At 40.4% G+C, this 25357-nt stretch overlaps 1 protein-coding gene across 2 annotated transcripts in view; it reads left to right on the top strand.

The window, feature by feature from the left end:
- Window positions 1-25357, top strand: part of LOC117514743 (proline-rich transmembrane protein 1-like) — a 58910-nt gene that overhangs the window by 1701 nt on the left and 31852 nt on the right. For both annotated transcript variants that reach the window (XM_034175305.1, XM_034175304.1), the window contains exon 2: window positions 1551-1784. In XM_034175305.1, coding sequence (XP_034031196.1) covers window positions 1551-1784 — 234 coding nt within the window. The remainder of the gene's footprint in view (window positions 1-1550; window positions 1785-25357) is intronic.

Raw genomic sequence — 25357 nt, 5'->3', positions numbered from 1 at the left:
TTTTCAGCCAGTTGTCACAGCATGAAGAGGAGGTCTTTGTTTAACATGGGTACCCAACAAAACAATTAAGCTTATTTCCAGAAGGTCCCACGGCCACAGTTCACCCTGCGTCAGACAGTACGACAGTCAAAATTTCAAAGTACCATGCAATGCCTGGCTGCTATCAGGAAACTAACCCAGCTCGCTGGCATGACAGTCCAAAGTGCAAACCACTGCGCCACCACCTCCCTACATACTGAAATTCATCTATATTCTTGGATGTCACCATGAGCTCCTGAGTTTACTTCCTTATTTTGTAACAATTGTGCAGCAAAATCAACACACTTTCAGGCAGTGGTGCATGTCAGTGTATCAGATAATTGTTCTACATCGTTTGATTAGCCATAATCCTCTTCTTTACATCAGCGCAAAGGGACTTTTAAGAAACACCTAAACAGAGTTTCCCCGTTCTGAACCGGCATGATGGTACTAAAACTGTGATCTAAACATAAAGTTCAAACTGGTGTACTGCTTTAGGCAGTACACAGTAAACCACTAGAACATCTTTTTTCAGTTTTGTCAACTCATTAATTTGGGATTTTTTTGTGTTTGTTGTAGAGTACTTCTTATTATTGGTATTTATTCTTTTATTATTGGCAGTTATTTTGTTTAGTGCTTTGATTCCTGTGAAAGTCCTATATACATAGTTACTGTAAGTGTTAGTATGAATCACAAACTTTTCATATATAAGTGTAAGCCCTAGGTCCTGCCAAACTAGTAATAAAAACTGACTTATACTCCGGAAAATACAGTAATCAAATGTCTAAATTGGATCACAAAGATTGGACTGGACAAGTGTTCTTCCATCTGACTGGCAGCGGTAATGATGTCATTAACGAACTCTGACTTCCTTTATAATTTAATTTGCTTATTGTTGTCTCTTTATAATCTTCATTGTTCATATTGTCAAATTTGTTTTGATCACATATGTCGTGATACGTCATTACATTATAAAAAACATCAAGTGAAGACTTGCTTTCGGCAGGTACTGTGATTACTTCAACTGAATCTCTTAAGTTTCACTTTCATTTATAGTCACAAAATCTCATTTCACACCACCTTGCCACCCACACACACACACACACTTGCACTTTTGGAATGTACCTTAACACGATGACTCACCTGCTTTCAGAATTCAAGAATATTTTACGCAGAGAGAAGGAATGTACAATTTAAGGGGTTCGTTGTGTGTATGTGTGTGTGTTTTAGTTTGTTTTGGGTGCTGTCTGGAGAAATATTTGACTTCTTTTATCTGTAGCTATATGCTGCTGTTCATGTCTATGATCAGGGATATATGCCTGGTTTGATTTGACTTTATACAGGGGTATAGGCGTTGATAAGCATTGCTTCTGCCTACGCCTTTAAGCACCATGTATTTTGTTTACGTATTTTCTTATATTTCTTTTCACCTTTGACTTTTCTGTTATGAGTTTGGTTGTTTGGATACGAGTGAATTTGTGTTATGCATGGGTGTCTAATAAATTCAAATTCTGTCAATTCATTTCCTGCAGGGACCTGGATTCCAACCACAGTATGGAGGTGGCCCCTATGGACAACAGACATACCCCGTGGGTCCTGAACAGCAGTACCCGCAACAACCTGGTGTGATTGGTGTCCAGCCTGTTGTGTACGTGACCCAAAGACCACTGGGTGAACCGGTCAACGACTACCTGGGCTACTCCATCTTCACCATGCTGTGCTGCTGCCTGCCACTGGGAATTGCTGCCCTTATCTACTCCATTTCAGTGAGTTGTTTTCACTTAATTAGAAACAACATTATTACAAATGAATTTTTTGAAGAACTGAATTCTGATGTTGTCGTGCTCTAATATTCAGGTTTGAGTGCCAGCTTGATACCCCCCACCCTTCCTTTTTACTGCCTGTAAAAGTATTTATGTATTAGGGGTGCAACAATAAACCATGAAACGGAAATACAAAAACCCCCCCCCCAAAAAAACACTTAATATTTTACATCTAGCAAAGCGTGGGCTGTAGGGGTGTGTATTTCTCACTTGTATCTAGATACATGGGCTATGATATGATTCAGGGATGATACTTCTTGTTATGGAACAATTCTTTAACAGTTTGATGTATTCTGGCAAATCTTTGAATGTAGCCATTAATTTTCCATGATAAATTAGAATAAATTAAAAGCGGCATTGCTTTGTACCATTAAATACATGTTTTATGAAAAAAAAAGAGGGACCTTCTTGAAGCTTTTCTTACTACGTTGCTGCAGCACCTTGGTGCTGTCTCGACTCACCGCACACAGTAACAGAAAGCGCAGCACGGAAGAAACACAGAAAAAGAAGCCAGCTGATTTTAGCTTGTTAGTAAGTCCCTTCGGCTGCTCCCTTGTTTGCACTCGGGGTCGCCACAGCAAATCCAAGGTGGATCTGCATGTTGAATTGGCACAGGTATTACCCTTCCTGATGCAACTCCACATTACATGGAGAAATGTGGCAGGGGTGGGATTTGAACCCGGAACCTTAGCATAGTATAAATAGCATAGCATAACCTGTCCGTTTTGAAGTGCTGTTGACAGTATTAATAAATGGCGAACTGAACATAAAGTTCAAACGGGTACTTTGATCCGATAAACTGACTACCAGTATCAGACCTCTTGATTCTGTTTTTATCTTGCCAAATTCACATTCCTGTATCACTGATCTATGAACTTTTATGATCAATCAATCAATCAATCAATTTTTTATATAGCGCCAAATCACAACAAACAGTTGCCCCAAGGCGCTTTATATTGTAAGGCAAGGCCATACAATAATGTAAAACCCCAACGGTCAAAACGACCCCCTGTGAGCAAGCACTTGGCTACAGTGGGAAGGAAAAACTCCCTTTTAACAGGAAGAAACCTCCAGCAGAACCAGGCTCAGGGAGGGGCAGTCTTCTGCTGGGACTGGTTGGGGCTGAGGGAGAGAACCAGGAAAAAGACATGCTGTGGAGGGGAGCAGAGATCGATCACTAATGATTAAATGCAGAGTGGTGCATATAGAGCAAAAAGAGAAAGAAACAGTGCATCATGGGAACCCCCCAGCAGTCTACGTCTATAGCAGCATAACTAAGGGATGGTTCAGGGTCACCTGATCCAGCCCTAACTATAAGCTTTAGCAAAAAGGAAAGTTTTAAGCCTAATCTTAAAAGTAGAGAGGGTGTCTGTCTCCCTGATCTGAATTGGGAGCTGGTTCCACAGGAGAGGAGCCTGAAAGCTGAAGGCTCTGCCTCCCATTCTACTCTTACAAACCCTAGGAACTACAAGTAAGCCTGCAGTCTGAGAGCGAAGCGCTCTAATGGGGTGATATGGTACTACGAGGTCCCTAAGATAAGATGGGACCTGATTATTCAAAACCTTATAAGTAAGAAGAAGAATTTTAAATTCTATTCTAGAATTAACAGGAAGCCAATGAAGAGAGGCCAATATGGGTGAGATATGCTCTCTCCTTCTAGTCCCCGTCAGTACTCTAGCTGCAGCATTTTGAATTAACTGAAGGCTTTTTAGGGAACTTTTAGGACAACCTGATAATAATGAATTACAATAGTCCAGCCTAGAGGAAATAAATGCATGAATTAGTTTTTCAGCATCACTCTGAGACAAGACCTTTCTGATTTTAGAGATATTGCGTAAATGCAAAAAAGCAGTCCTACATATTTGTTTAATATGCGCTTTGAATGACATATCCTGATCAAAAATGACTCCAAGATTTCTCACAGTATTACTAGAGGTCAGGGTAATGCCATCCAGAGTAAGGATCTGGTTAGACACCATGTTTCTAAGATTTGTGGGGCCAAGTACAATAACTTCAGTTTTATCTGAGTTTAAAAGCAGGAAATTAGAGGTCATCCATGTCTTTATGTCTGTAAGACAATCCTGCAGTTTAGCTAATTGGTGTGTGTCCTCTGGCTTCATGGATAGATAAAGCTGGGTATCATCTGCGTAACAATGAAAATTTAAGCAATACCGTCTAATAATACTGCCTAAGGGAAGCATGTATAAAGTGAATAAAATTGGTCCTAGCACAGAACCTTGTGGAACTCCATAATTAACTTTAGTCTGTGAAGAAGATTCCCCATTTACATGAACAAATTGTAATCTATTAGACAAATATGATTCAAACCACCGCAGCGCAGTGCCTTTAATACCTATGGCATGCTCTAATCTCTGTAATAAAATTTTATGGTCAACAGTATCAAAAGCAGCACTGAGGTCTAACAGAACAAGCACAGAGATGAGTCCACTGTCCGAGGCCATAAGAAGATCATTTGTAACCTTCACTAATGCTGTTTCTGTACTATGATGAATTCTAAAACCTGACTGAAACTCTTCAAATAGACCATTCCTCTGCAGATGATCAGTTAGCTGTTTTACAACTATCTTTTCAAGAATTTTTGAGAGAAAAGGAAGGTTGGAGATTGGCCTATAATTAGCTAAGATAGCTGGGTCAAGTGATGGCTTTTTAAGTAATGGTTTAATTACTGCCACCTTAAAAGCCTGTGGTACATAGCCAACTAACAAAGATAGATTGATCATATTTAAGATCGAAGCATTAAATAATGGTAGGGCTTCCTTGAGCAGCCTGGTAGGAATGGGGTCTAATAAACATGTTGATGGTTTGGATGAAGTAACTAATGAAAATAACTCAGACAGAACAATTGGAGAGAAAGAGTCTAACCAAATACCGGCATCACTGAAATCAGCCAAAGATAACGATACGTCTTTGGGATGGTTATGAGTAATTTTTTCTCTAATAGTTAAAATTTTGTTAGCAAAGAAAGTCATGAAGTCATTACTAGTTAAAGTTAATGGAATACACAGCTCAATAGAGCTCTGACTCTTTGTCAGCCTGGCTACAGTGCTGAAAAGAAACCTGGGGTTGTTCTTATTTTCTTCAATTAGTGATGAGTAGAAAGATGTCCTAGCTTTACGGAGGGCTTTTTTATAGAGCAACAGACTCTTTTTCCAGGCTAAGTGAAGATCTTCTAAATTAGTGAGACGCCATTTCCTCTCCAACTTACGGGTTATCTGCTTTAAGCTACGAGTTTGTGAGTTATACCACGGAGTCAGGCACTTCTGATTTAAAGCTCTCTTTTTTAGAGGAGCTACAGCATCCAAAGTTGTCTTCAATGAGGATGTAAAACTATTGACGAGATACTCTATCTCACTTACAGAGTTTAGGTAGCTACTCTGCACTGTGTTGGTATATGGCATTAGAGAACATAAAGAAGGAATCATATCCTTAAACCTAGTTACAGCGCTTTCTGAAAGACTTCTAGTGTAATGAAACTCATTCCCCACTGCTGGGTAGTCCATCAGAGTAAATGTAAATGTTATTAAGAAATGATCAGACCGAAGGGAGTTTTCAGGGAATACTGTTAAGTCTTCTATTTTCATACCATAAGTCAGAACAAGATCTAAGATATGATTAAAGTGGTGGGTGGACTCATTTACTTTTTGAGCAAAGCCAATAGAGTCTAATAATAGATTAAATGCAGTGTTGAGGCTGTCATTCTCAGCATCTGTGTGGATGTTATGTGATCATAACAGTTTAAACATTTTATAACAATAAATAGAGCCATTGACCAGTTCATAGTACTTTTAGGTCAGATCTGTGGTCCTTGTATTAATGCACTTATATCTTTTACTTTAAAATTGAGTACCAGTTATTACCTGTAAATTGTTACACCCCCAGTGGGCTGTGTCCATTAATAATTCATGAGCTATGCAACAGTAGCTGAGTTTCAAGTACAGATTTGAACAAAAGTTAAGTGATATTTTTAGTATTTTGCCGAAAAACAATAGCAAGATGCCTGACTGTGCACAGTCAATCAATCAATCAACTTTTTTCTTATATAGCGCCAAATCACAACAAACAGTTGCCCCAAGGCGCTCCATATTGCAAGGCAAGGCCATACAATAACCATGAAAAACCCCAACGGTCAAAACGACCCCCTATGAGCAAGCACTTGGCCACAGTGGGAAGGAAAAACTCCCTTTTAACAGGAAGAAACCTCCAGCAGAACCAGGCTCAGGGAGGGGCAGTCTTCTGCTGAGACTGGTTGGGGCTGAGGGAAAGAACCAGGAAAAAGACATGCCGAGAAGGGGGGCAGAGATCGATCACTAATGATTAAATGCAGAGTGATGCATACGGAGCAAAAAAAGAAAGAAACAGTGCATCATGGGAACCCCCCACAGTCTACGTCTAAAGCAACATAACCAAGGGATGGTCCAGGGTCACCCGATCCAGCCCTAACTATAAGCCTTAGCGAAAAGGAAAGTTTTAAGCCTAATCTTAAAAGTAGAGAGGGTATCTGTCTCCCTGATCTGAATTGGGAGCTGGTTCCACAGGAGAGGAGCCTGAAAGCTGAAGGCTCTGCCTCCCATTCTACTCTTACAAACCCTAGGAACCACAAGTAAGCCCGCAGTCTGAGAGCGAAGCGCTCTAATGGGGTAATATGGTACTACGAGGTCCCTAAGATAAGATGGGACCTGATTATTCAAAACCTTATAAGTAAGAAGAAGAATTTTAAATTCTATTCTAGAATTAACAGGAAGCCAATGAAGAGAGGCCAATATGGGTGAGATATGCTCTCTCCTGCTAGTCCCCGTCAGTACTCTAGCTGCAGCATTCTGAACCAACTGAAGGCTTTTTAGGGAACTTTTAGGACAACCTGATAATAATGAATTACAATAGTCCAGCCTAGAGGAAATAAATGCATGAATTAGTTTTTCAGCATCACTCTGAGACAAGACCTTTCTGATTTTAGAGATATTGCGTAAATGCAAAAAGGCAGTCCTACATATTTGTTTAATATGCGCTTTGAATGACATATCCTGATCAAAAATAACTCCAAGATTTCTCACAGTATTACTAGAGATCAGGGAAATGCCATCCAGAGTAACGATCTGGTTAGACACCATGCTTCTAAGATTTGTGGGGCCAAGTACAATAACTTCAGTTTTATCTGAGTTTAAATCTGAGTCCTATGTCGTTAACCATAGACTGTGCCGCGTGAACACAGAGCATTGCCATTTGTAGGTAGATAAACAACCATTGAGCTGCATTACACAGAGCATCCGAGCTTGTGAAAAGGGCATGGATAAAAAAGCGATAATGTCATGATGTGGTTAAGTATTACCATTTAATTGGGTATTTGATTTTTCAAATTCAGTATTGCCCTAACGTTATTGCTTATAGGGCTTAACAAACTCTCTTTTCCTCTGTCCACATGTGCCACACAGTGTATTGTAGAATGCCACATGACTGATTCTGTACGTCACGTGACCTGTAGTAGAGGAAACGGTGTTTCCATTGCAGTTTTGCGAAGTTCGGCTTTTTTGAATTTCCTGGAAAACCAGTTTGTGCAAATGTAAAAATATTTTTGTGATAATTGACACTTTTATTGAAATACAAATGTATCCTTTAAAGCCGTACGGCCTTTCAAATTTCACAAAACTGACAAAATGTAGTTTCTACAGAACTCTAAGCATTATAATGTAGTTTTAGTTTTGTAACATGTTGCTCATTTTAATTAAGAGAACATATTTATCTGAGAGGAATTCCATGGCAAATATTGTCTTTTCCTTCATACACCATCGTGCAAATGAACTACAGGAGGAAGCGTGTGTGACCATGCGTCAGGTTTTGAGATTACCTGTGCCCTGATCCACTTGTTCGATGAGTGTTCCTGGGGCGTGCACGCTAACATCCGTAAGATTTCTTGTAAATCACTTCAGAGGCCTTATCTGGTTACAAAAAACAGATTCAGATTTAGAAGAGTTTATTTCTTGTAAACTTTTCCAACATACATGCAAAACATATAGATTTATATGATTTTATACAGAAATTTATACAGAAATAAGCTGTTTTGGAGCATTTTCCACCATTTTGGTTTATTTTGTTCGAGCAGGCAACTAGCTGAAGTCATTTATTTATTACGACTGGTAGTTGCTGTGTCCTTTCCAACATCCTTACGAAGCTCGGAGGTAGCCCCCACATGATCTATTGCATTGCTGCCAAATGTAGGTCATGACGCCTGATCACTTGAATTTGTATCCATCGGGGGTCAAAATTCTAAATTGTTTCCAGACAGCGAGAAGTTTGATCATATTGGCGATATCATCTTGTGAATCCCTTACTTAAATGCTAAGGAATGAAATTACTGTGGTCGCAAATAAATTTTTTTTTTTTTTTACTTAAATGTTAAAAAAACAACAACAAAAGCCAAAGGCCATACAGCTTAAAACACATTTTCAATTCACTGCTGCATATTATGCAATTCAAGGGGATATGGCAAACCTACCTATGGACTAAGAATTATTTTGTCACATTCAGATGTTGGTTTTAATGTGGTTATGCAACATGCTTTGCAAAAACGTCAGGTAGAATGTTCAGGATATGGAAACTGTACCTCCTCAAGTCTATTGTTGGCCATTTCAAGTGACATTATCTTTTAAATTTTGTGTGGTTTGTTTATTACTCGTGAGAAAACGTGACAGCAGTGTACTGTGATAGGAACTTGAGTGACTTTTGTCCGAATGTTTACACACGATGAACAAGTTTCTGTGACACGTCTAAAGTAGGGATGGGCGATATGGCCAAAAACTCCACATTGTAATATACATTTCAGTCTCTTGCGATAGCGATATACAGTAAAACTGGCATATAATGGATTCAGGTGGACCAGCAAATTTTGTCCATTGTAATCGAAATCTGTTGTATGTATAAAACAGACAAAATCCGTGAACGTATGTAACAGATTAGTTGCAGCCAGAAGGTGCCGAAGGATCTACGGAGAATTCCCAGTACCAATTAGGCTTACATATGTCACCTTCCTAAAATAATGGCCTAAGTCATGTTTTGGAGAATATGAATTAGGCCATTATTCTAGGAAGGTGACGATATTTCCTTGATTAAAAGCCTGACCTTGAAACGGGACCTGCTTCATTTAATGGCTGAGTCAGTTTAATTTATTTTGTTTATATAGTGCCAAATCACAACAAAGCTTCCTCAAGGCACTTCACAGAAGTAAAGTCTAACCTGAGCAAGCACACAGGGGACAGTGGTAAGGAAAAACTCCCTCTGGTGATATTGAGGAAGAAACCTCAAGCAGACCAGACTCAAAACCACCACTTAGGTCACTGGTGTCCAGAGTATTCTAGAAAGGGCAAAGAGGGTGTAGGTTTTCTTGCAGCCACTGACTCCAGCAGGTGATTTCACTGACGAACTCATCACATCTGCTCAGAATGATGTTAACGTGTCAAAACTTTGTCTGAAATAATAAACGCCTTCCTTAAATAAGCGCCAGACATTATATGCATTAAAAAGATTACATTTGGTCGAGTCACTCTTTTTTCTAAGTCCACTACAGAGTGGTATCATGAAAACCTAAAGCCTGATTTATGATTCTACAACTCCTTAACTCTTGCCCCACACACTCTGCAGAGGTCTTTTCACCAGCTTCTGTTTTGCCTTCAGCCATGTTTAATCAAAGTGGTGATTATGCGTTGCAGCTGGTTATAACTTCCGCAGGTTGCAACTAGATTGCATCCTGCAACTAGATTGCGTCCTCAACATACATTATTTTCTTCTTCTATGATGTTTAACGGCAGCCAGCATCCTTATTGCATTCCACCTTCAGTCTGTTAACAGGCATTATCGCGATATTGCAGTAGAATTAAAATCTCTATTGTAGGCCAGTTTTGTACATTTATATCGCCCATGACTAGTCTGCAGCAGCATAAACCTATTTGGTTTTTTTCCACATTTGGAAAATAGTCACTTTTCCTGCTGAAAATGACAACAGTCACACAGACTGGAGAAGTGTGTTTGACTTCATCACTGTGTGTGCAGCTGCTGTTTACATGGCTGTTGCTTTTATGGGTTTGTCTTCTTATCAGACATGTCTGCTACAGTATATTAGGCCTCAGTACTCACACCTGGGGAATATGATCAGAGTAAAGTCCATTAAGGAGGCCAGTCATTTTTAATTCATAGTTTATGGCCAACAGTATAGTTCCAAATGGAACACTGTGGTTGTAATTTATCCATTAACATTATTTTGGCTCTTCTTCCCAGACGGCTTCCGCTGCACTAATGAACACTTGGAATGAGTTCCAAAGATTTCTTCTACACACTCTCTCTTTTTAATCCTTCTGGATGATATCCATTAAAAATTCTTCTAGTATTTTGCTAAGGCCCCATTTAAAAAAAAAAAAAAAAAAAACATTAGTTTATCATCCCTGACATCAGGAAAAAGTGATGCAGGAGGGCAGAGTTTTTCCTTCTTCTTAGAAACAGCTACATACATTATTTCAAACCAGAAAAATTATACCTAGAGTACCTGCATACCAAGTGAGGAACTGAAGATATCAGATATCTTTCAAATAAATCTTGTTTCTGTACTGACTATAGTCAGTGTACTGCACACTTCCTGGCGTCCGTCTGTCTGTGGGAGACAAAGGTGTAGTGTCCAGTTTGCTTTTTGCTTTTTTTTTTTGTTTGAGTTTTTTTATACACTTTTCCAATTCAGTTTCAATTTATTTTCATTTATATAGCGCCAATTATTACTGTTTAAACACCGTTTCCTCTACTACAGGTCACGTGACGTACAGAATGTCATGTGGCATTCTACAATACACTGTGTGGCACATGTGGACAGAGGAAAAGAGAGTTTGTTAAGCCCTATAAGCAATAACGTTAGGGCAATACTGAATTTGAAAAATCAAATACCCAATTAAATGGTAATACTTACCACATCATGACATTATCGCTTTTTTATCCATGCCCTTTTCACAAGCTCGGATGCTCTGTGTAATGCAGCTCAATGGTTGTTTATCTACCTACAAATGGCAATGCTCTGTGTTCACGCGGCACAGTCTATGGTTAACGACATAGGACTCAGATTTAAACTAAATAATTATTATTATATTACGCAATATTTCTAAAATCAGAAAGGTCTTGTCTCAGAGTGATGCTGAAAAACTAATTCATGCATTTATTTCCTCTAGGCTGGACTATTGTAATTCATTATTATCAGGTTGTCCTAAAAGTTCCCTAAAAAGCCTTCAGTTAATTCAAAATGCTGCAGCTAGAGTGCTGACGGGGACTAGAAGGAGAGAGCATATCTCACCCATATTGGCCTCTCTTCATTGGCTTCCTGTTAATTCTAGAATAGAATTTAAAATTCTTCTTCTTACTTATAAGGTTTTGAATAATCAGGTCCCATCTTATCTTAGGGACCTCGTAGTACCATATCACCCCAATAGAGCGCTTCGCTCTCAGACTGCAGGCTTACTTGTAGTTCCTAGGGTTTGTAAGAGTAGAATGGGAGGCAGAGCCTTCAGCTTTCAGGCTCCTCTCCTGTGGAACCAACTCCCAATTCAGATCAGGGAGACAGACACCCTCTCTACTTTTAAGATTAGGCTTAAAACTTTCCTTTTTGCTAAAGCTTATAGTTAGGGCTGGATCAGGTGACCCTGAACCATCCCTTAGTTATGCTGCTATAGACGTAGACTGCTGGGGGGTTCCCATGATGCACTGTTTCTTTCTCTTTTTGCTCTGTATGCACCACTCTGCATTTAATCATTAGTGATTGATCTCTGCTCCCCTCCACAGCATGTCTTTTTCCTGGTTCTCTCCCTCAGCCCCAACCAGTCCCAGCAGAAGACTGCCCCTCCCTGAGCCTGGTTCTGCTGGAGGTTTCTTCCTGTTAAAAGGGAGTTTTTCCTTCCCACTGTAGCCAAGTGCTTGCTCACAGGGGGTCGTTTTGACCGTTGGGGTTTTACATCATTATTGTATGGCCTTGCCTTACAATATAAAGCGCCTTGGGGCAACTGTTTGTTGTGATTTGGCGCTATATAAAAAAAAAATTGATTGATTGATTGAAATAACAACAATGCTGACTCAAGGTGCTTCACACAAGTAAGGTCTAACCTTACCAACCCCTAGAGCAAGCACACAGGTGACAGTGGTAAGGAAAAACTCCCTCTGATGGTTTGAGGAAGAAACCTCAGGCAGACCAGACTCAATGGGGTGACCCTCTGCTTGGACCATGCGACCAACACAGTTGACAATAGAAATATGCAGGAAATGTTTGTCTTTTGTTTCTATCTGCACCTGCTTGAATGACTTATCAGTCCAATGCACGAGTGACAATCTCTGCTGCATTTGTTGCATGTGTACTGTGATGCCTGCTGAGGCTGCCGCTCTCACTCCTTCCTCCTGGCTCATTGCTCAGCAAGACCTTGGTTCCTCTCCTGCGCAGTCCTCTGTGCACCTGTTCTGACAGTAAGGCGCCAGGCTGCACGGTCCTCTGCACACTGCTCCCATGTGTTGACATTGATGCTGCACATTTTCATATCCTTTTGCAGACATCCTTGAAGCGCAGGTGTGGTCGACCAGCCAAATGGCCAAGCCAACAAAGGCGACTTTCGCCAAGAATGGTGAACATATTGCTTATGTTGGTGCGTTCCAAGACCTCTGTGTTGGGCAAATTGGCCTGCCATCTGATGTGCAGAATTCGTCTAATGCACCTCAGATGGTAGCTGTTGAGCTTTTTCTCATGTCTGGCTTAGGCGGTTCATGCCTCGCACAGTTTTGTCTTCTCAGTGAGGCTGGAGTTGTTCCAGACTCTGTGGCTAAGTCTTGCTATAACTACTGCATACTAGTAGCGTGATAAACATGCATACTGTGTGTGAGTGACACAGAACAACTGACTGGTTGTCAGTGACCCCCTGCTCAAGCCAGCACATGTCCAGGCCCGTTTGAAGTTCACCAGTGACCATCTGGATGATCCAGAGGAGGCATGGGAGAAGGTCATGTGGTCAGATGAGACCAGAATAGAGCTTATTGGAATCAACTCCACTTACCATGTTTAGAGGATGAGAACAACCCCAAGCAAACCATCCCAGTCGTGAAGCATGGGGGTGGAAACATCATACTCTGGGAGTGCTCTTCTGCAAAGGGGACAGGACGACTGCACCGTATTGAAGGGAGGCTGGATGGAGTCATGTATTGCGAGATTTTGGCAAACAACCTCCTTCCCTCAGTAAGAGCATTGAAGATGGTCATGGCTGGGTCTTCCAACATGACAATGACCCCAAACACACAGCCAGGGCAACTAAGGATGGGCTCCGTAAGAAGCATTTCAAGGTCCTGGAGTGGCCTGGCCAGTCTTCAGACCTGAACTCAATAGAAAATCTTTGGAGGGAGCTGAAACTCCAAACCTGAAAGATCTAGAGAAGATTTGTATGGAGGAGTGGACCAAAATCCCTGCTGCAGTGTGTGAAAACCTGGTGAAAAACTACAGGAAACGTTTGACCTCTGTAATTGCAAACAAAGGCTACTGTACCAAATATTAACTTTGATTTTCACTGGTGTTCAAATACTTATTTGCAGCAGTAACATACAAATAAATTATTAAAAAAATCATACCTTGTGATTTCCGGATTTTTTTTTTTTTTTTTTTTTTTTTAAGATTTTTCTTCAACTTCCACCAAAGATTTTCAATTGGATTAAGATCTGGACTATTTGCAGGCCATGACATTGACCCTATGTGTCTTTTTTGCAAGGAATGTTTTCACAGTTTTTGCTCTATGGCAAGATGCATTATCATCTTGAAAAATTACAACATCCCCAAACATCATTTCAATTGATGGGATAAGAAAAGTGTCCAAAATATCAACGTAAACTTGTGCATTTATTGATGGTTTAATGACAGCCATCTCCCCAGTGCCTTTACCTGACATGCAGCCCCATATCATCAATGACTGTGGAAATTTACATGTTCTCTTCAGGCAGTCATCTTTATAAATCTCATTGGAACAGCACCAAACAAAAGTTCCAGCATCATCACCTTGCCCAATGCAGATTCGAGATTCATCACTGAATATGACTTTCATCCAGTCATCCACAGTCCACGATTGCTTTTCCTTAGCCCATTGTATCCTTGTTTTTTTCTGTTTAGGTGTTAATGATGGCTTTCGTTTAGCTTTTCTGTATGTAAATCCCATTTCCTTTAGGCGGTTTCTTACAGTTCGGTCACAGACGTTGACTCCAGTTTCCTCCCATTCGTTCCTCATTTGTTTTGTTGTGCATTTTCGATTTTTGAGACATATTGCTTTAAGTTTTCTGTCTTGATGTTTTGATGTCTTCCTTGGTCTACCAGTATGTTTGCCTTTAACAACCTTCCCATGTTGTATTTGGTCTAGAGTTTAGACACAGCTGACTGTGAACAACCAACATCTTTTGCAACATTGTGTGATGATTTACCCTCTTTTAAGAGTTTGACAATCCTCTCCTTTTGTTTCAATTGACATCTCTCGTGTTGGAGCCATGATTCATGTCAGTCCACTTGGTGCAACAGCTCTCCAAGGTGTGATCACTCCTTTTTAGATGCAGACTAACGAGCAGATCTGATTTGATGCAGGTGTTAATTTTGGGGATGAAAATTTACAGGGTGATTCCATAATTTATTCCTCACAATTGAGTGAGTCCATATTTTTTTCCCTCTGCTTGGTCTAAAAAAGTAACCGTTACTGACTGCCACAATTTTTTTTTTCTTGATTTCTTAGTGTTTCTTAAAGCCAGAAAGTTGCCATTTGAAATGGCTTTTTTTTTCTACAAAATTAAACAACTGAATGAACATCCTCCGAGGCCGGTGATTCCATACTTTTTGCCAGGGGTTGTAGACTTACTTGATTTTCAGCATTCTCCACTTTCAGCATGGCACACTTGTCAACAAACATACATGTAAGGGCGGGAGAAAGGAAAGGGCAGGAAAAACACATATATAACCTTTGCGCTGATTGGTCATAAGCTTTGTAATAACCAATGAAAATGTGCGTAAGTAATAGCTTCGACTGCGCTTCGATACCGTCTCGGTTTTATGATTTGTTTGAGGGAAAACTACCGAATATTGGAAGTTGAAAGACTACACAGTTACCTCCCTTACACTACATGCTCATTGTGCACCTACTTCATACTGGTCACTGATCAGCGCAGCGTTACGTCCGCGTTCGGCTGACTGACATACTGATCGAACTTGCTGCGTTGGCGATAACAAACAAAGACCACTCAGTGTTCTGAATAGACGACAAAGGTACTCCTGGCATTAATTTTTTTTTTTTTTTTTGCATTCTTACCCCCCCTAAGATTTTCTCAACAGATTTGGACGTTTCACAAAATCGACCCCCAGGACTGTCAAATCTGCAGAAATCCATGGATCCGTGAAAAAATCTCATCCCTGAATCTTTGTTGGCACATTTTAACAAAAAAACAAAAGAGAGTATATGAAGGCATTTATTTAACACAAATTAAGGCAATCATTTAAGCCTGCTTGGAAATAATACATTTTGCAAAAATGTTGAGAAAGATGTGATTCCTACATTTTATCAGCAGTTCTTTCCAATAGAGAGATCCTCTCATTTTGTTCATATGTGTTTGTGTCACTGGTCTTCCTTTGCAGACTCCTTCCAGATTGTTTAGGGCTTATCATGAGTGCAGAGTTGTGGGACATTTAACAAATCAATTCTTCATTATTCTGTGTGTCAGTGGAACGCACATCTGAATGCCTTCTGCTACCGCTGCTGCTCTTCACCGTTGGAAGACATTTTATGTTGTACCAGCGTGTTGAGTCTGCATCCATGCTGGTTCGGCGGATAAGGACTGTATAAGCCACTTATACAATTTTTTTTTATTGCTTTCAGATGGTACCTAACATGACGGGCCCTCGTGGGAGCGCACAAAATGAGGGGTAGTCATTAGGGGGAGTGTTTAGCAACCGGTTTCGGAAAAGGCCCAGATGTGAAATTTCAGGGCTCAAACAGGAAACATGAGTGAGTAACTGTTCAAAGTTCAGCTGTGAAGAAATTAAATACCGTAATAGGAAGTGATGTTGTCAGTGTGTAGCAACAGTTTGTTTTTCAGTGATGCCTTTCTTTGTTGAATAAAGACAGAAGTAAAATTTTACACAAGTGCATAACAGGTGTTAACAAATCAGTAAGCCCTGTTATTTTTGAGATGTTGATTTCATAACATTTTCTTGATAACCTTTTATTCACTGAATGTACGGTAAAGAGAGTCCAGTTTGTCACAATAATAGAAGTGAGAAGTGAAGTGAAGAAGAGAAGTGAACAGCAGGAAAAATAAGGGTGGTGGCCAAGTGGTTAATGCGCTTGGTTTCAGTTCAGAAGGTTCCGGGTTCAAATCCCACCCCTGCCACATTTCTCCATGTAATGTGGAGTTGCGTCAGGAAGGGCATCCGGCGTAAAACTTGTGCCAATTCAACATGCAGATCCACCTTGGATTTGCTGTGGCGACCCCAAGTGCAAACAAGGGAGCAGCCGAAGGGACTTAGTGTTGTCGGTGTGTAGCAACAGTTTGTTTTTCAGTGATGCCTTTCTTTGTTGAATAAAGACAGAAGTAACATTTTACACAAGTGCATAACAGGTGTTAACAAATCAGTAAGTCCTGTTATTTTTGATATGTTGATTTCATAACATTTTCTTGATAACCTTTTATTCACTGAATGTACGGTAAAGAGAGTCCAGTTTGTCACAATAATAAAATGACACAAAGAATTACATAAACATCCAAGATAAGTGAACATCAGGAAAAATAAGTAGATTATTAAATGATTTGTGTGGTGTGTTGAATAAAGATTATGATCCTTTTTCCACTTGCAAGTTACATAATCAAAGATGATCACTGCCTGAAATACTAAGGGCTGATCTTTTTATTTATTTTTTTTTGACGGTTGGTTCATAGGGGTTGATTAAGATAATTAACTGATTTGCACCCCATAGTTTCAAAATAAGCTTTCATTACTTATGAATATTCAGGTCTATAAAATAGGCTGTCATACAAAGCTTCATCTCTCAGCTGGCTTGCGAACGCCTTGGGGTTCCCCCGGAGGAGCTGGGGGAGGTGTGTGTGGATCGGGAGGTCTGGGCGGCTTTGCTTGAGCTGCTGCCCCCGCGACCTGACTCTGGATAAAGCGGAAGAAAATGGATGGATGGATTTTATAGCAGCCATTTTGGAAATCCAATATGGCTATCACATGGGTATTGATGAGAAGAAAATAGATTTTTCAGATTCCTTGACTGGAAAAGGTTTACTTTGTAATCATGCTGTGATCTTTGTGGAATCAGTAGTTGCCCTGATTGCTGCACTTGAGGCTGAGTGAAGACTCGGGTAATCTGAGTTTTGTGATTGCCCTGGAACAAATCTAAGATCCAGGGTTTCAACAACTTTCTGGATTTGGTCTCAAAATGTATCTGTATGTAGTGAAATAACTTGAGAAACTCACTTAGGTCTTTATCCTTAGCCCTTGGGCTTGGATGAGCCCTGGGAAGAAATAATGGATTCATCAGGTCACGAGACAGGAGTACTTGGCAATGACAATACCTTCGCAAGAGAATGAAAGTTTTAGACGTTCGGGTCCTGGTGCTTCCTGTCTTATTGTACGGTTCTTAGACTTGGGCACTAACCGGTGACCTATGGCTAGGACTGGATGTTTTTGGTACTAGGTCACTTTGGAAGATCCATGGGTAGTACTGGTATGACTTTGTTTTCAAACGAGCGGTTAGTTGGAGAGACTCAGAGGAGGCGTGACACTTGGACCCAATCCCAGTGCTCTTCATGGTAGGTCAAAGGAAGGCTACTGGGATTGAACCTTGCATTGAGGTAACATCAGCTGTTATGCATGCTGTTGTCTGCCTGAATGACTGTCCTGGACCCATACTGTGGTGGAAGCATTGGGCCATATCACCAGTGTATGCTCCCAGACCTGACCTGACCATCTGAATCCCTGTGCTCTCATTCCAGAAATATAGAGGTATTCTACCAAAAATTTAAAAAAGTTCAGGAATGCCACATAGGCATAACTATTATAGCAGTCACTTCATGTAGAGACACGTGATGTTAAACCCTGCCTCTTGGCTGCTAGAACTGATAAGATCAACTGTGTCTCTCAAAGAATTAAAACAGAGGAAGGTTTGGATACTGGTAGCTTATCCAATTTCAGCCACATGGAAAATCCCCCAAATTACATCATTTGCTTCTTACCACCTCTTCTCAGTCATTTCTATGTCTTTCCCTCCTCAACTGTTAATCCGCTTGTATAGTCATGTCCTTTGAGAGCAGGTCAGGTCAGACCAGGTCTGGGACCACAAGCCTGTACTGCGAGTTACCAAATTCAAATTATAGAACTGTCTGCTTCTGGGTTGAGGCTCACCCAGGCAGATAGCTGGTCCATTCACACCCACAAAAAGTCATGTGGTTACAAAGGTCTCAGGACTCCACAACGTTACTCAGCACCCAGTCCAAGCAAAACCTGAACAGGTTTGGAGCCAAATGGCATATCACGTGATTCTTAATGAAGGAATAAGTTGAAAGGAAAATATGTCATTCTGCGACAGCATCTGTGATGTTTTTTACTGAATGAAAATAAAAATGAGTCTAAGTCTACCGGTGTCCCAGTTTATCTCCCCCCCTGGATATCTTCCTCCCCCCTGGGGGAAGATATCTTAGGAAGATATACTGTTACAGGTCTTCCAGTATATCTTCCCCCCATCCTCTGCAAAGCATGTCTGCTGCAGTATTATCACCAATTTCATCCTATCCAGATTTATCCATCCAGCACACATGGTTGACAGAGTGAAAGCAACATTGATACTATTTGTCTTAATGATGTGGTCTTGTCCTGAACTGATTGTAGGCCATTTAATAAAAAGCCTATTCCCATCTTGGTTGCCATCGGTCAGACAACTACCCCATTCCCATGTCTCTAAAATAACTATCTGCTGCAACCAGGAGAAATGTGGGCATCCCCTTGGCCTTCTCCAGCCACTGGGGTCCTTAATACTGAGACATCTGTGTGCTGGGTCGTGTACAGAAACACCTGCCACATGGCCAAAAGGTCAAAGCTGATGAAGGTATTCTTTGCATAAATTTGTCCAAACAAAGTTGCTACTTTAGGGATGTAGTGATCAGTTATTACCTACATAAACCAGCAGGGCAAAGATTATGAGATCGTCACGCTGTCCAACTTTGTTCACAATAACTCAAAAACTACACATCTTTTCAGTTTATTGCAGATGATCCTTGGTCAAGGGACATTTGATTCAGTTTTAATACAAACACTGATCAGATTCAGAATTTCTTTCCTTTAGATTTTCTCTGTGTTCCTTTTATCTCTTTCCCTGTTATGAAGCAGCTTTTTGACATCACAAAGATGTATGAAGTTGTTGCATTAAAAACTTAAAATTTAAATTCACCCTTTTTTCAGTTGACAGGGAAAACATAATTTCCTTCATACAAATCTCTTAGGGTCTTAGACAAAAGTCACTTAATTAATAAGTAATCTGCCTATGGGTATTAATAAAGTAACCTGAACCTAAGTAATTCCAGATACCTTCTGTTTTCTATCTGTAAAGGAAAGCAAAGGGGTCAGCAGTACTCCCCCAAAGGAGAGAAGTATTAAAATGTGAATAAAGTTTACACATGTCCAGTCATATCTCTGTTTCTGCTTTATGCCCTAAAATCCTAGTCTGTTCTGGTAAAAAAAATACACCAAAATAAATTGGCTGGAGCCTATCCTAGCAGTCATAAGGTGTGAGGCGGGGTGCACCCTGGACAGGATGCGTCACAGGGTTTATCCCTGCAGTGGTAGAGTACCCCTTTGTGTGGGACCATGTTTTTCTAATTGTCCCGGACAGTCACATAAGCATTTATGGCGTCCCTTGGTCAGTGTTTTTTTTTTTGTTTTTTTTTTCCCAGCCTACTCTAAGTAGCTTTAATCAAGCTGTGTTAGATTTGTAAACATTAAAGCTACAGTGTGAGGATTTAGTGTCACCTAGTGGTGAGGTTGCAGATTGTACCATGCCATCATTGGTCATAATTTTGTTTAACGTGGATCCATACATTGTAGAAAGGAGAAGACAGAGTAAAGGTGCACTTACACGAGCATGCCTTCACTTCACGGCACATCATGACCTGTGTCATGCTGGAGAGTAAACTCATCTTTAACTGGTGCAGACAGGACACCAGAGGGGTGCCGGTGCGTGCTATTGTGCACGGAGAATTTTGAAATGTTCAAAAAAATCTTTCACGCACTAATGTCGTGCTATGTGGCACGATATAATCTCCAACACTACGTGCAGCTCGTCAAGTGGAGTAAAGAAGAAGTGAACAGAGTGAGTGGTGACGCCAGCGGATCACATCAGAGCGTAGCTCGTCTGAAGGATTATATATAACAAGAAGTTAAATCTGTTATAAACATACTTTAACAGCTGCAGACAAGAAGGAAAGAACACGCAACTGTTTTATCAAGTCAGATGTAAACAAATCAAATAATTACTCTTTTTTAGACTGCTCAAAATGCTTTCTACGGCTTGTTAGGTGCGCGCGAACGGCTCCGGCTGCAGCCTCCTCTGTGATTCAGGAAATGATTAGAGCCATTTTCAACAGCCAATTTGCAGAAAAAAGGATTAATCCACCACAAAATAATTGTTATATATGTAATAATTATGTTATATACGCAGCATTTAGCGCAGAGCTTGTGGCAGCCAGTAGAGCAAAGAACAGCATCCAGCTGTGAACACAGTGGGTGGGATCATCACCACGTTCGTGCTATATTGCATGAAGCAAAGGCATGCTCGTTTAAGTGCACCATAAGTGTTTCTCATTTGGGCTGCTGTGTCATTATGGTGGCCTCCTCTGTGAGGGGGGGGGCTCGCTCCCATGTAGATATGTAGAGTTCATTCAGTGCTTCAAAAACACATCGAGTCATTGCTGTTTGTAAGTACACAGTAATGAAAAGATGTTTAAGAATTGCTATCATCCAACTTTTTTGTAATGAACACCCAAAATCCTGTACAGTGTAGCTTAAAAAAAAAAAAAAAACATAGATGATACATCTTCATTTTGATGATACAGAAAAATACTCTTTATTTTACGAGAGGATAAAAATGTATTTTTCTCATTGAAATATAAGGATTTATCATACTCAGAATGTTGTGATAACCAGCCTGTAAGATGAGCCTGCGATGACGGAGTGGATCATATTGGTCTGATTTGATTAAGAGTCCAAAGAGGTTTGAGAGTGATGGAGAGAGGGGATGTACAGCACAAAGGAGGAAAATGTGAAGTGGGATGCAAGATTTCTGTGGGAAAGAAAACAACCAACCATACAGTCCTTTTTAAAAATGCTGTTAAAAACTTATGCTTTGCTTTCAGGTTTCCCATCAATAGAATATACTATGACAAAAGGTGCTCTTGAACCAACTAGTATGCAAGATTCAGTTCTAGGACCCACTCACTGAGTGAGAACTGCACCTCCCCAAGTACTTTTTTCGTTTTGCATTCCCCACGCCAGTTAGTAACTTCACTTCATAACATTACATTACAAGTAAATATTTTATTTATTTGATGCAGATTATAAAAGTAGTTAGGAACCTTCTGCAGTGACTTGCAGCAGTGAACTGCTGTCCATGTTACTGGTGATGACCTCCGAAAGCCTGCCTCCATGGCTGTGCTCTCTGATCTGTGGTCTTGGAAACCACCCAAAGTGCAATATCACTTACTAGTTTTCTTGGTCTGGCGCGCTTTGGTTGTGGTGGTCATTAAGTTTTTTTGTAGTCCTGTTTGAGCGTCTTAATTTTTCTCTACATTACTTCAGTGTGTCATAGATGCCGAAGTTGACAGGTAAAAATTTGTATATTGCACTGAGACCCCTTGATGTCTCTCTGAGTTTCCTCCGTCGTGGATGAGCTCAACAATATCTGGACTTCAGTGTTGGTCCACTGTTCTTCTCCACCTTGTAATGCTGTCACTTAGACCAAAGAGAATGTTTTACAGGGCTGAGGAACCTAGCAGCTATAGGCGACCAAGTGGACACCTGTGTTTCACCTGGTTGCGGCAGATAGAGGGTTACTTTCGGCAAGTGGAGATAGACCGGTTGACTGCTTGATGGCTGACATCCAGGACTCAAGGCAGTTCTGTAGTGTGGTGGATTGGCTTTAATTTATGTCTTCCATCAATCCACATACAGTTAAATCACTAATGGTTCCTATTACACTGCCAGAATTCCTACCCTGAAGTATGAATTCTCATAAGAAGGACTAAGAAGTCCTTCTTATATGAAAGCACCTAAACATTTTCTCTGCCGTATTGTTGGCTAGTTAAGTGATGTGTGAAATGTAACTGGACCTTCAGAAGATAGATTTCAGGTTTGTGAAAGTTATCTGAATTAATGCTTACATAAGATAGCTTTTATTGACAGACCCCTTAAGTAAGTTCTCATGACTCATTACTAAGTGGATTTTTGCTGGTAAGATAAAGAGTGAGCTTTGTTATCTGCAGGAAAGAGTTACTGATCTGCTGTTGGAACGCAATCACTAAAGTCATGTCTGTGTTCAGCAAATTGTTGATGTGGTGATTATGTGTCAACATTGACATTATTACTAAAAATTGTTACATTTTGACCTTTTAATCAGGTTTCTAATTCAGCCACTTGGGGTTGCAGCCAGTATGTTCTGAGTACTGGTCCCAAGCCCCGATAAATGATTAGGGTTGTGTGAGAAGGGCATTCAGCGCAAATCTTGCCATATGAAGCATACAGGTCACACATTGAATTTCCATACCAGATCAGCCGAAGACCGGATTAACAATGTTGCCACCGGTGCTGTTGTCCAACGGGGTGTTGGCTTAAATTGGGCTACTGTTGGGCAAAGAAGATGACGATATGGAGAATGTGTGTGGAGGCAGCAGGAAAGGATTTAAATTTTAATTTACAGATTTAAATATGGAAGTGAGAATCGGGACTTTGAATGTTGGCAGTCTTGGAGGTAGCTTCAAACTGTTTTATCACAGTGTGGATGGAAGGAGAAATAGTGTTGGGGTCATTCTAAAGGAAGAAGGGTGTGTTGGAGGTTAAAAGAATATCTGACAAGTTGGAAATTGCTAGGATGATGATCAATGTCATCAGTGCATATGCCCCATAGATAGGTTGTGAGATGAAGGAGAAAAAAGATTCTGGAGTGAGTTAGGCGAGATGGTAGAGAGTGTGCCTAAGCATGAAAGAGTGCTGATTGGAGCAGACCTTCGGCCTGAAGGTGGATAATGCTGTGGTGATTTCTGTCTGTCTCGCCTTCCCTCCCTCCCAAAAAGGGTGTAAGCCTTCGCCCAATAATTTCCTGTATATTTGTATTGTCAACTGTGTCAGTAGCATGGCCGAAGCAGAGGATCACCCCTTTGAGTCTGGTCTGCTTGAGATTTCTTCCTCAGATCATCGGAGGGAGTTTTTTTTCCTTAACACTGTCACCTGTGTGCTTGCTGTGTGCCTGCATTCTGAAATCAACTCCTCACATTTTTATTAGGAATTTCATGTAACTTGGTACAAATCCTTGTTATAGGTGGATAATACACATATTGTAATATTGTACAAGATTGACACATTTTTGGCAGAATTATGGCCCTTGATTAACAAACCTAGACACTGGCAGTTTCATGAGTTGGTGCCTGCATTCTGAAATCAACTCCTGTCACATTTTTATTTGGAATTTTATGTAACTTGGTACAAATCCTTCTTATAGGTTGGTAGTATACATGTTTTCATATCATTAGAGTTAGGCTCATTTTACCAGAGTAATGGCCCTTGATTAACAAATCTAGACTCTGTCAGTTTCACGCTTGAGTGCCTGCATTCTGAAATCAACTCCTCTCACATTTTTAGGAGGGATTTTTGTAAACTCTGTACAATTCTTTGTTATAGGTTGGTAGTATACATATTTTTATATTGTTAGAGTTAAGCTCATTTTACCAGAGTTATGGCCCTTCATTAACAAACCTAGACACTGCCAGTTTCATGAGTTGATGCCTACATTCTGAAATCAATTCCTCTCACGTTTTTAGGAGGGATTTCGGAAAACGTAGTACAATTCTTTGTTATAGGTTGGTAGTATACATATTTTCATATTGTTAGAGTTAGGCTCATTTTACCAGAGTTATGGCCCTTGATTAACAAATCTAGACTCCGTCAGTTTCACGCTTGAGTGCCTGCATTCTGAAATCAACTCCTCTCACATTTTTATTAGGAATTTCATGTAACTTTGCACAAATCCTTGTTATGGGTGGATAATACACATATTGTAATATTGAACAAGACTGACACATTTTGGCAAGAGTTATGGCCCTTGATTAACAAATCTAGACACTGCCAGTTTCATGAGTTGATGCCTCCATTCTGAAATCAACTCCTCTCGCATTTTTAGGAAGGATTTTGGGAAACTTGGTTCAGTTCCTTGAAATGTTATCAGAATATAGCAACTACATACCAAAGGAGCATTTGCCAGCAGGGGATATTGTGGTCTCAGGGCACTCTTTTTGTTCAAAGTTGAACAGCTTGATCATGTCTGGTCGAGGGTGCATGGGTAGAGAAGGCAAGCCTGCAGTTGCTAGTACAGGGGATTAAGCTTTTTCATCCCGTTTTTGCACTTTTTGAATCATGGGTGCTCATAGTAGAATGGTGCCCTGTGGAATATCCCTGTAACTGATGGTCTTTGCAAACATGAGCACCAAGTGTTTGTCTGAAAAGCGCTGTGGGTCACACCCTAAACGTGCTTTATCTGGCAATAAATGGTGACATAATTGCAAGAGGTTTAGGCCCATTTGCACAACATTTATGCCTTGGTATTGTGATCAGGAATGTGTTTAACAAAAGATGCCTCACCACAAAGGGGAGGGAAAAGTAGCATCTCACAAAACAGCCGATACAAAGTTCCAACAGTGAAACAAGCAAATGAGATCGAAAAACAGGTCCGGTGTACAACAAGCAAAATAAGGCTTGCCAAAAAAAAAGTGCATGTGAACACAACTGGGCACAGACGGGGTCCGAAAAACTGTCAGGGCGGGAGAGAACCAGCAAGAGGTTGAGGAGAAGGAGAGTATTTCAAAACTGGCCATGACTGCTGACACAGTGCAGCTGTGTGAGTGGTTGTGTAACTGTTGGCGAGTTAACTTGAGCTGGGACAAAAGAATACCGGTATTGAGTCATGAATTTTCAACACGATCGCAACTGTTTACCTCCTATCTCCTGGCAAATTCATCCTTACAATTTCAAACCGTAGTACTCAGAATCTCATTGCCTGCTTTTCTGTGTAGTAATCTGTAGAAAGTAGTAGCCGAATGAACATGACACCACATTCCTTTCTCTGTGTGTGTTTAACAGAAGTCCAGCTACTGTTAAAATCTGTCTTGGTCCTTTTTTTCTGTTCATTCTCTAAACTTGTCTTGCACACTTCCTGTCT

The sequence above is a fragment of the Thalassophryne amazonica genome, chromosome 7, assembly GCF_902500255.1.
Source record: "Thalassophryne amazonica chromosome 7, fThaAma1.1, whole genome shotgun sequence".
NCBI lineage: Eukaryota > Metazoa > Chordata > Actinopteri > Batrachoidiformes > Batrachoididae > Thalassophryne > Thalassophryne amazonica.
This window is presented reverse-complemented; position numbering and strand designations above follow the sequence as displayed.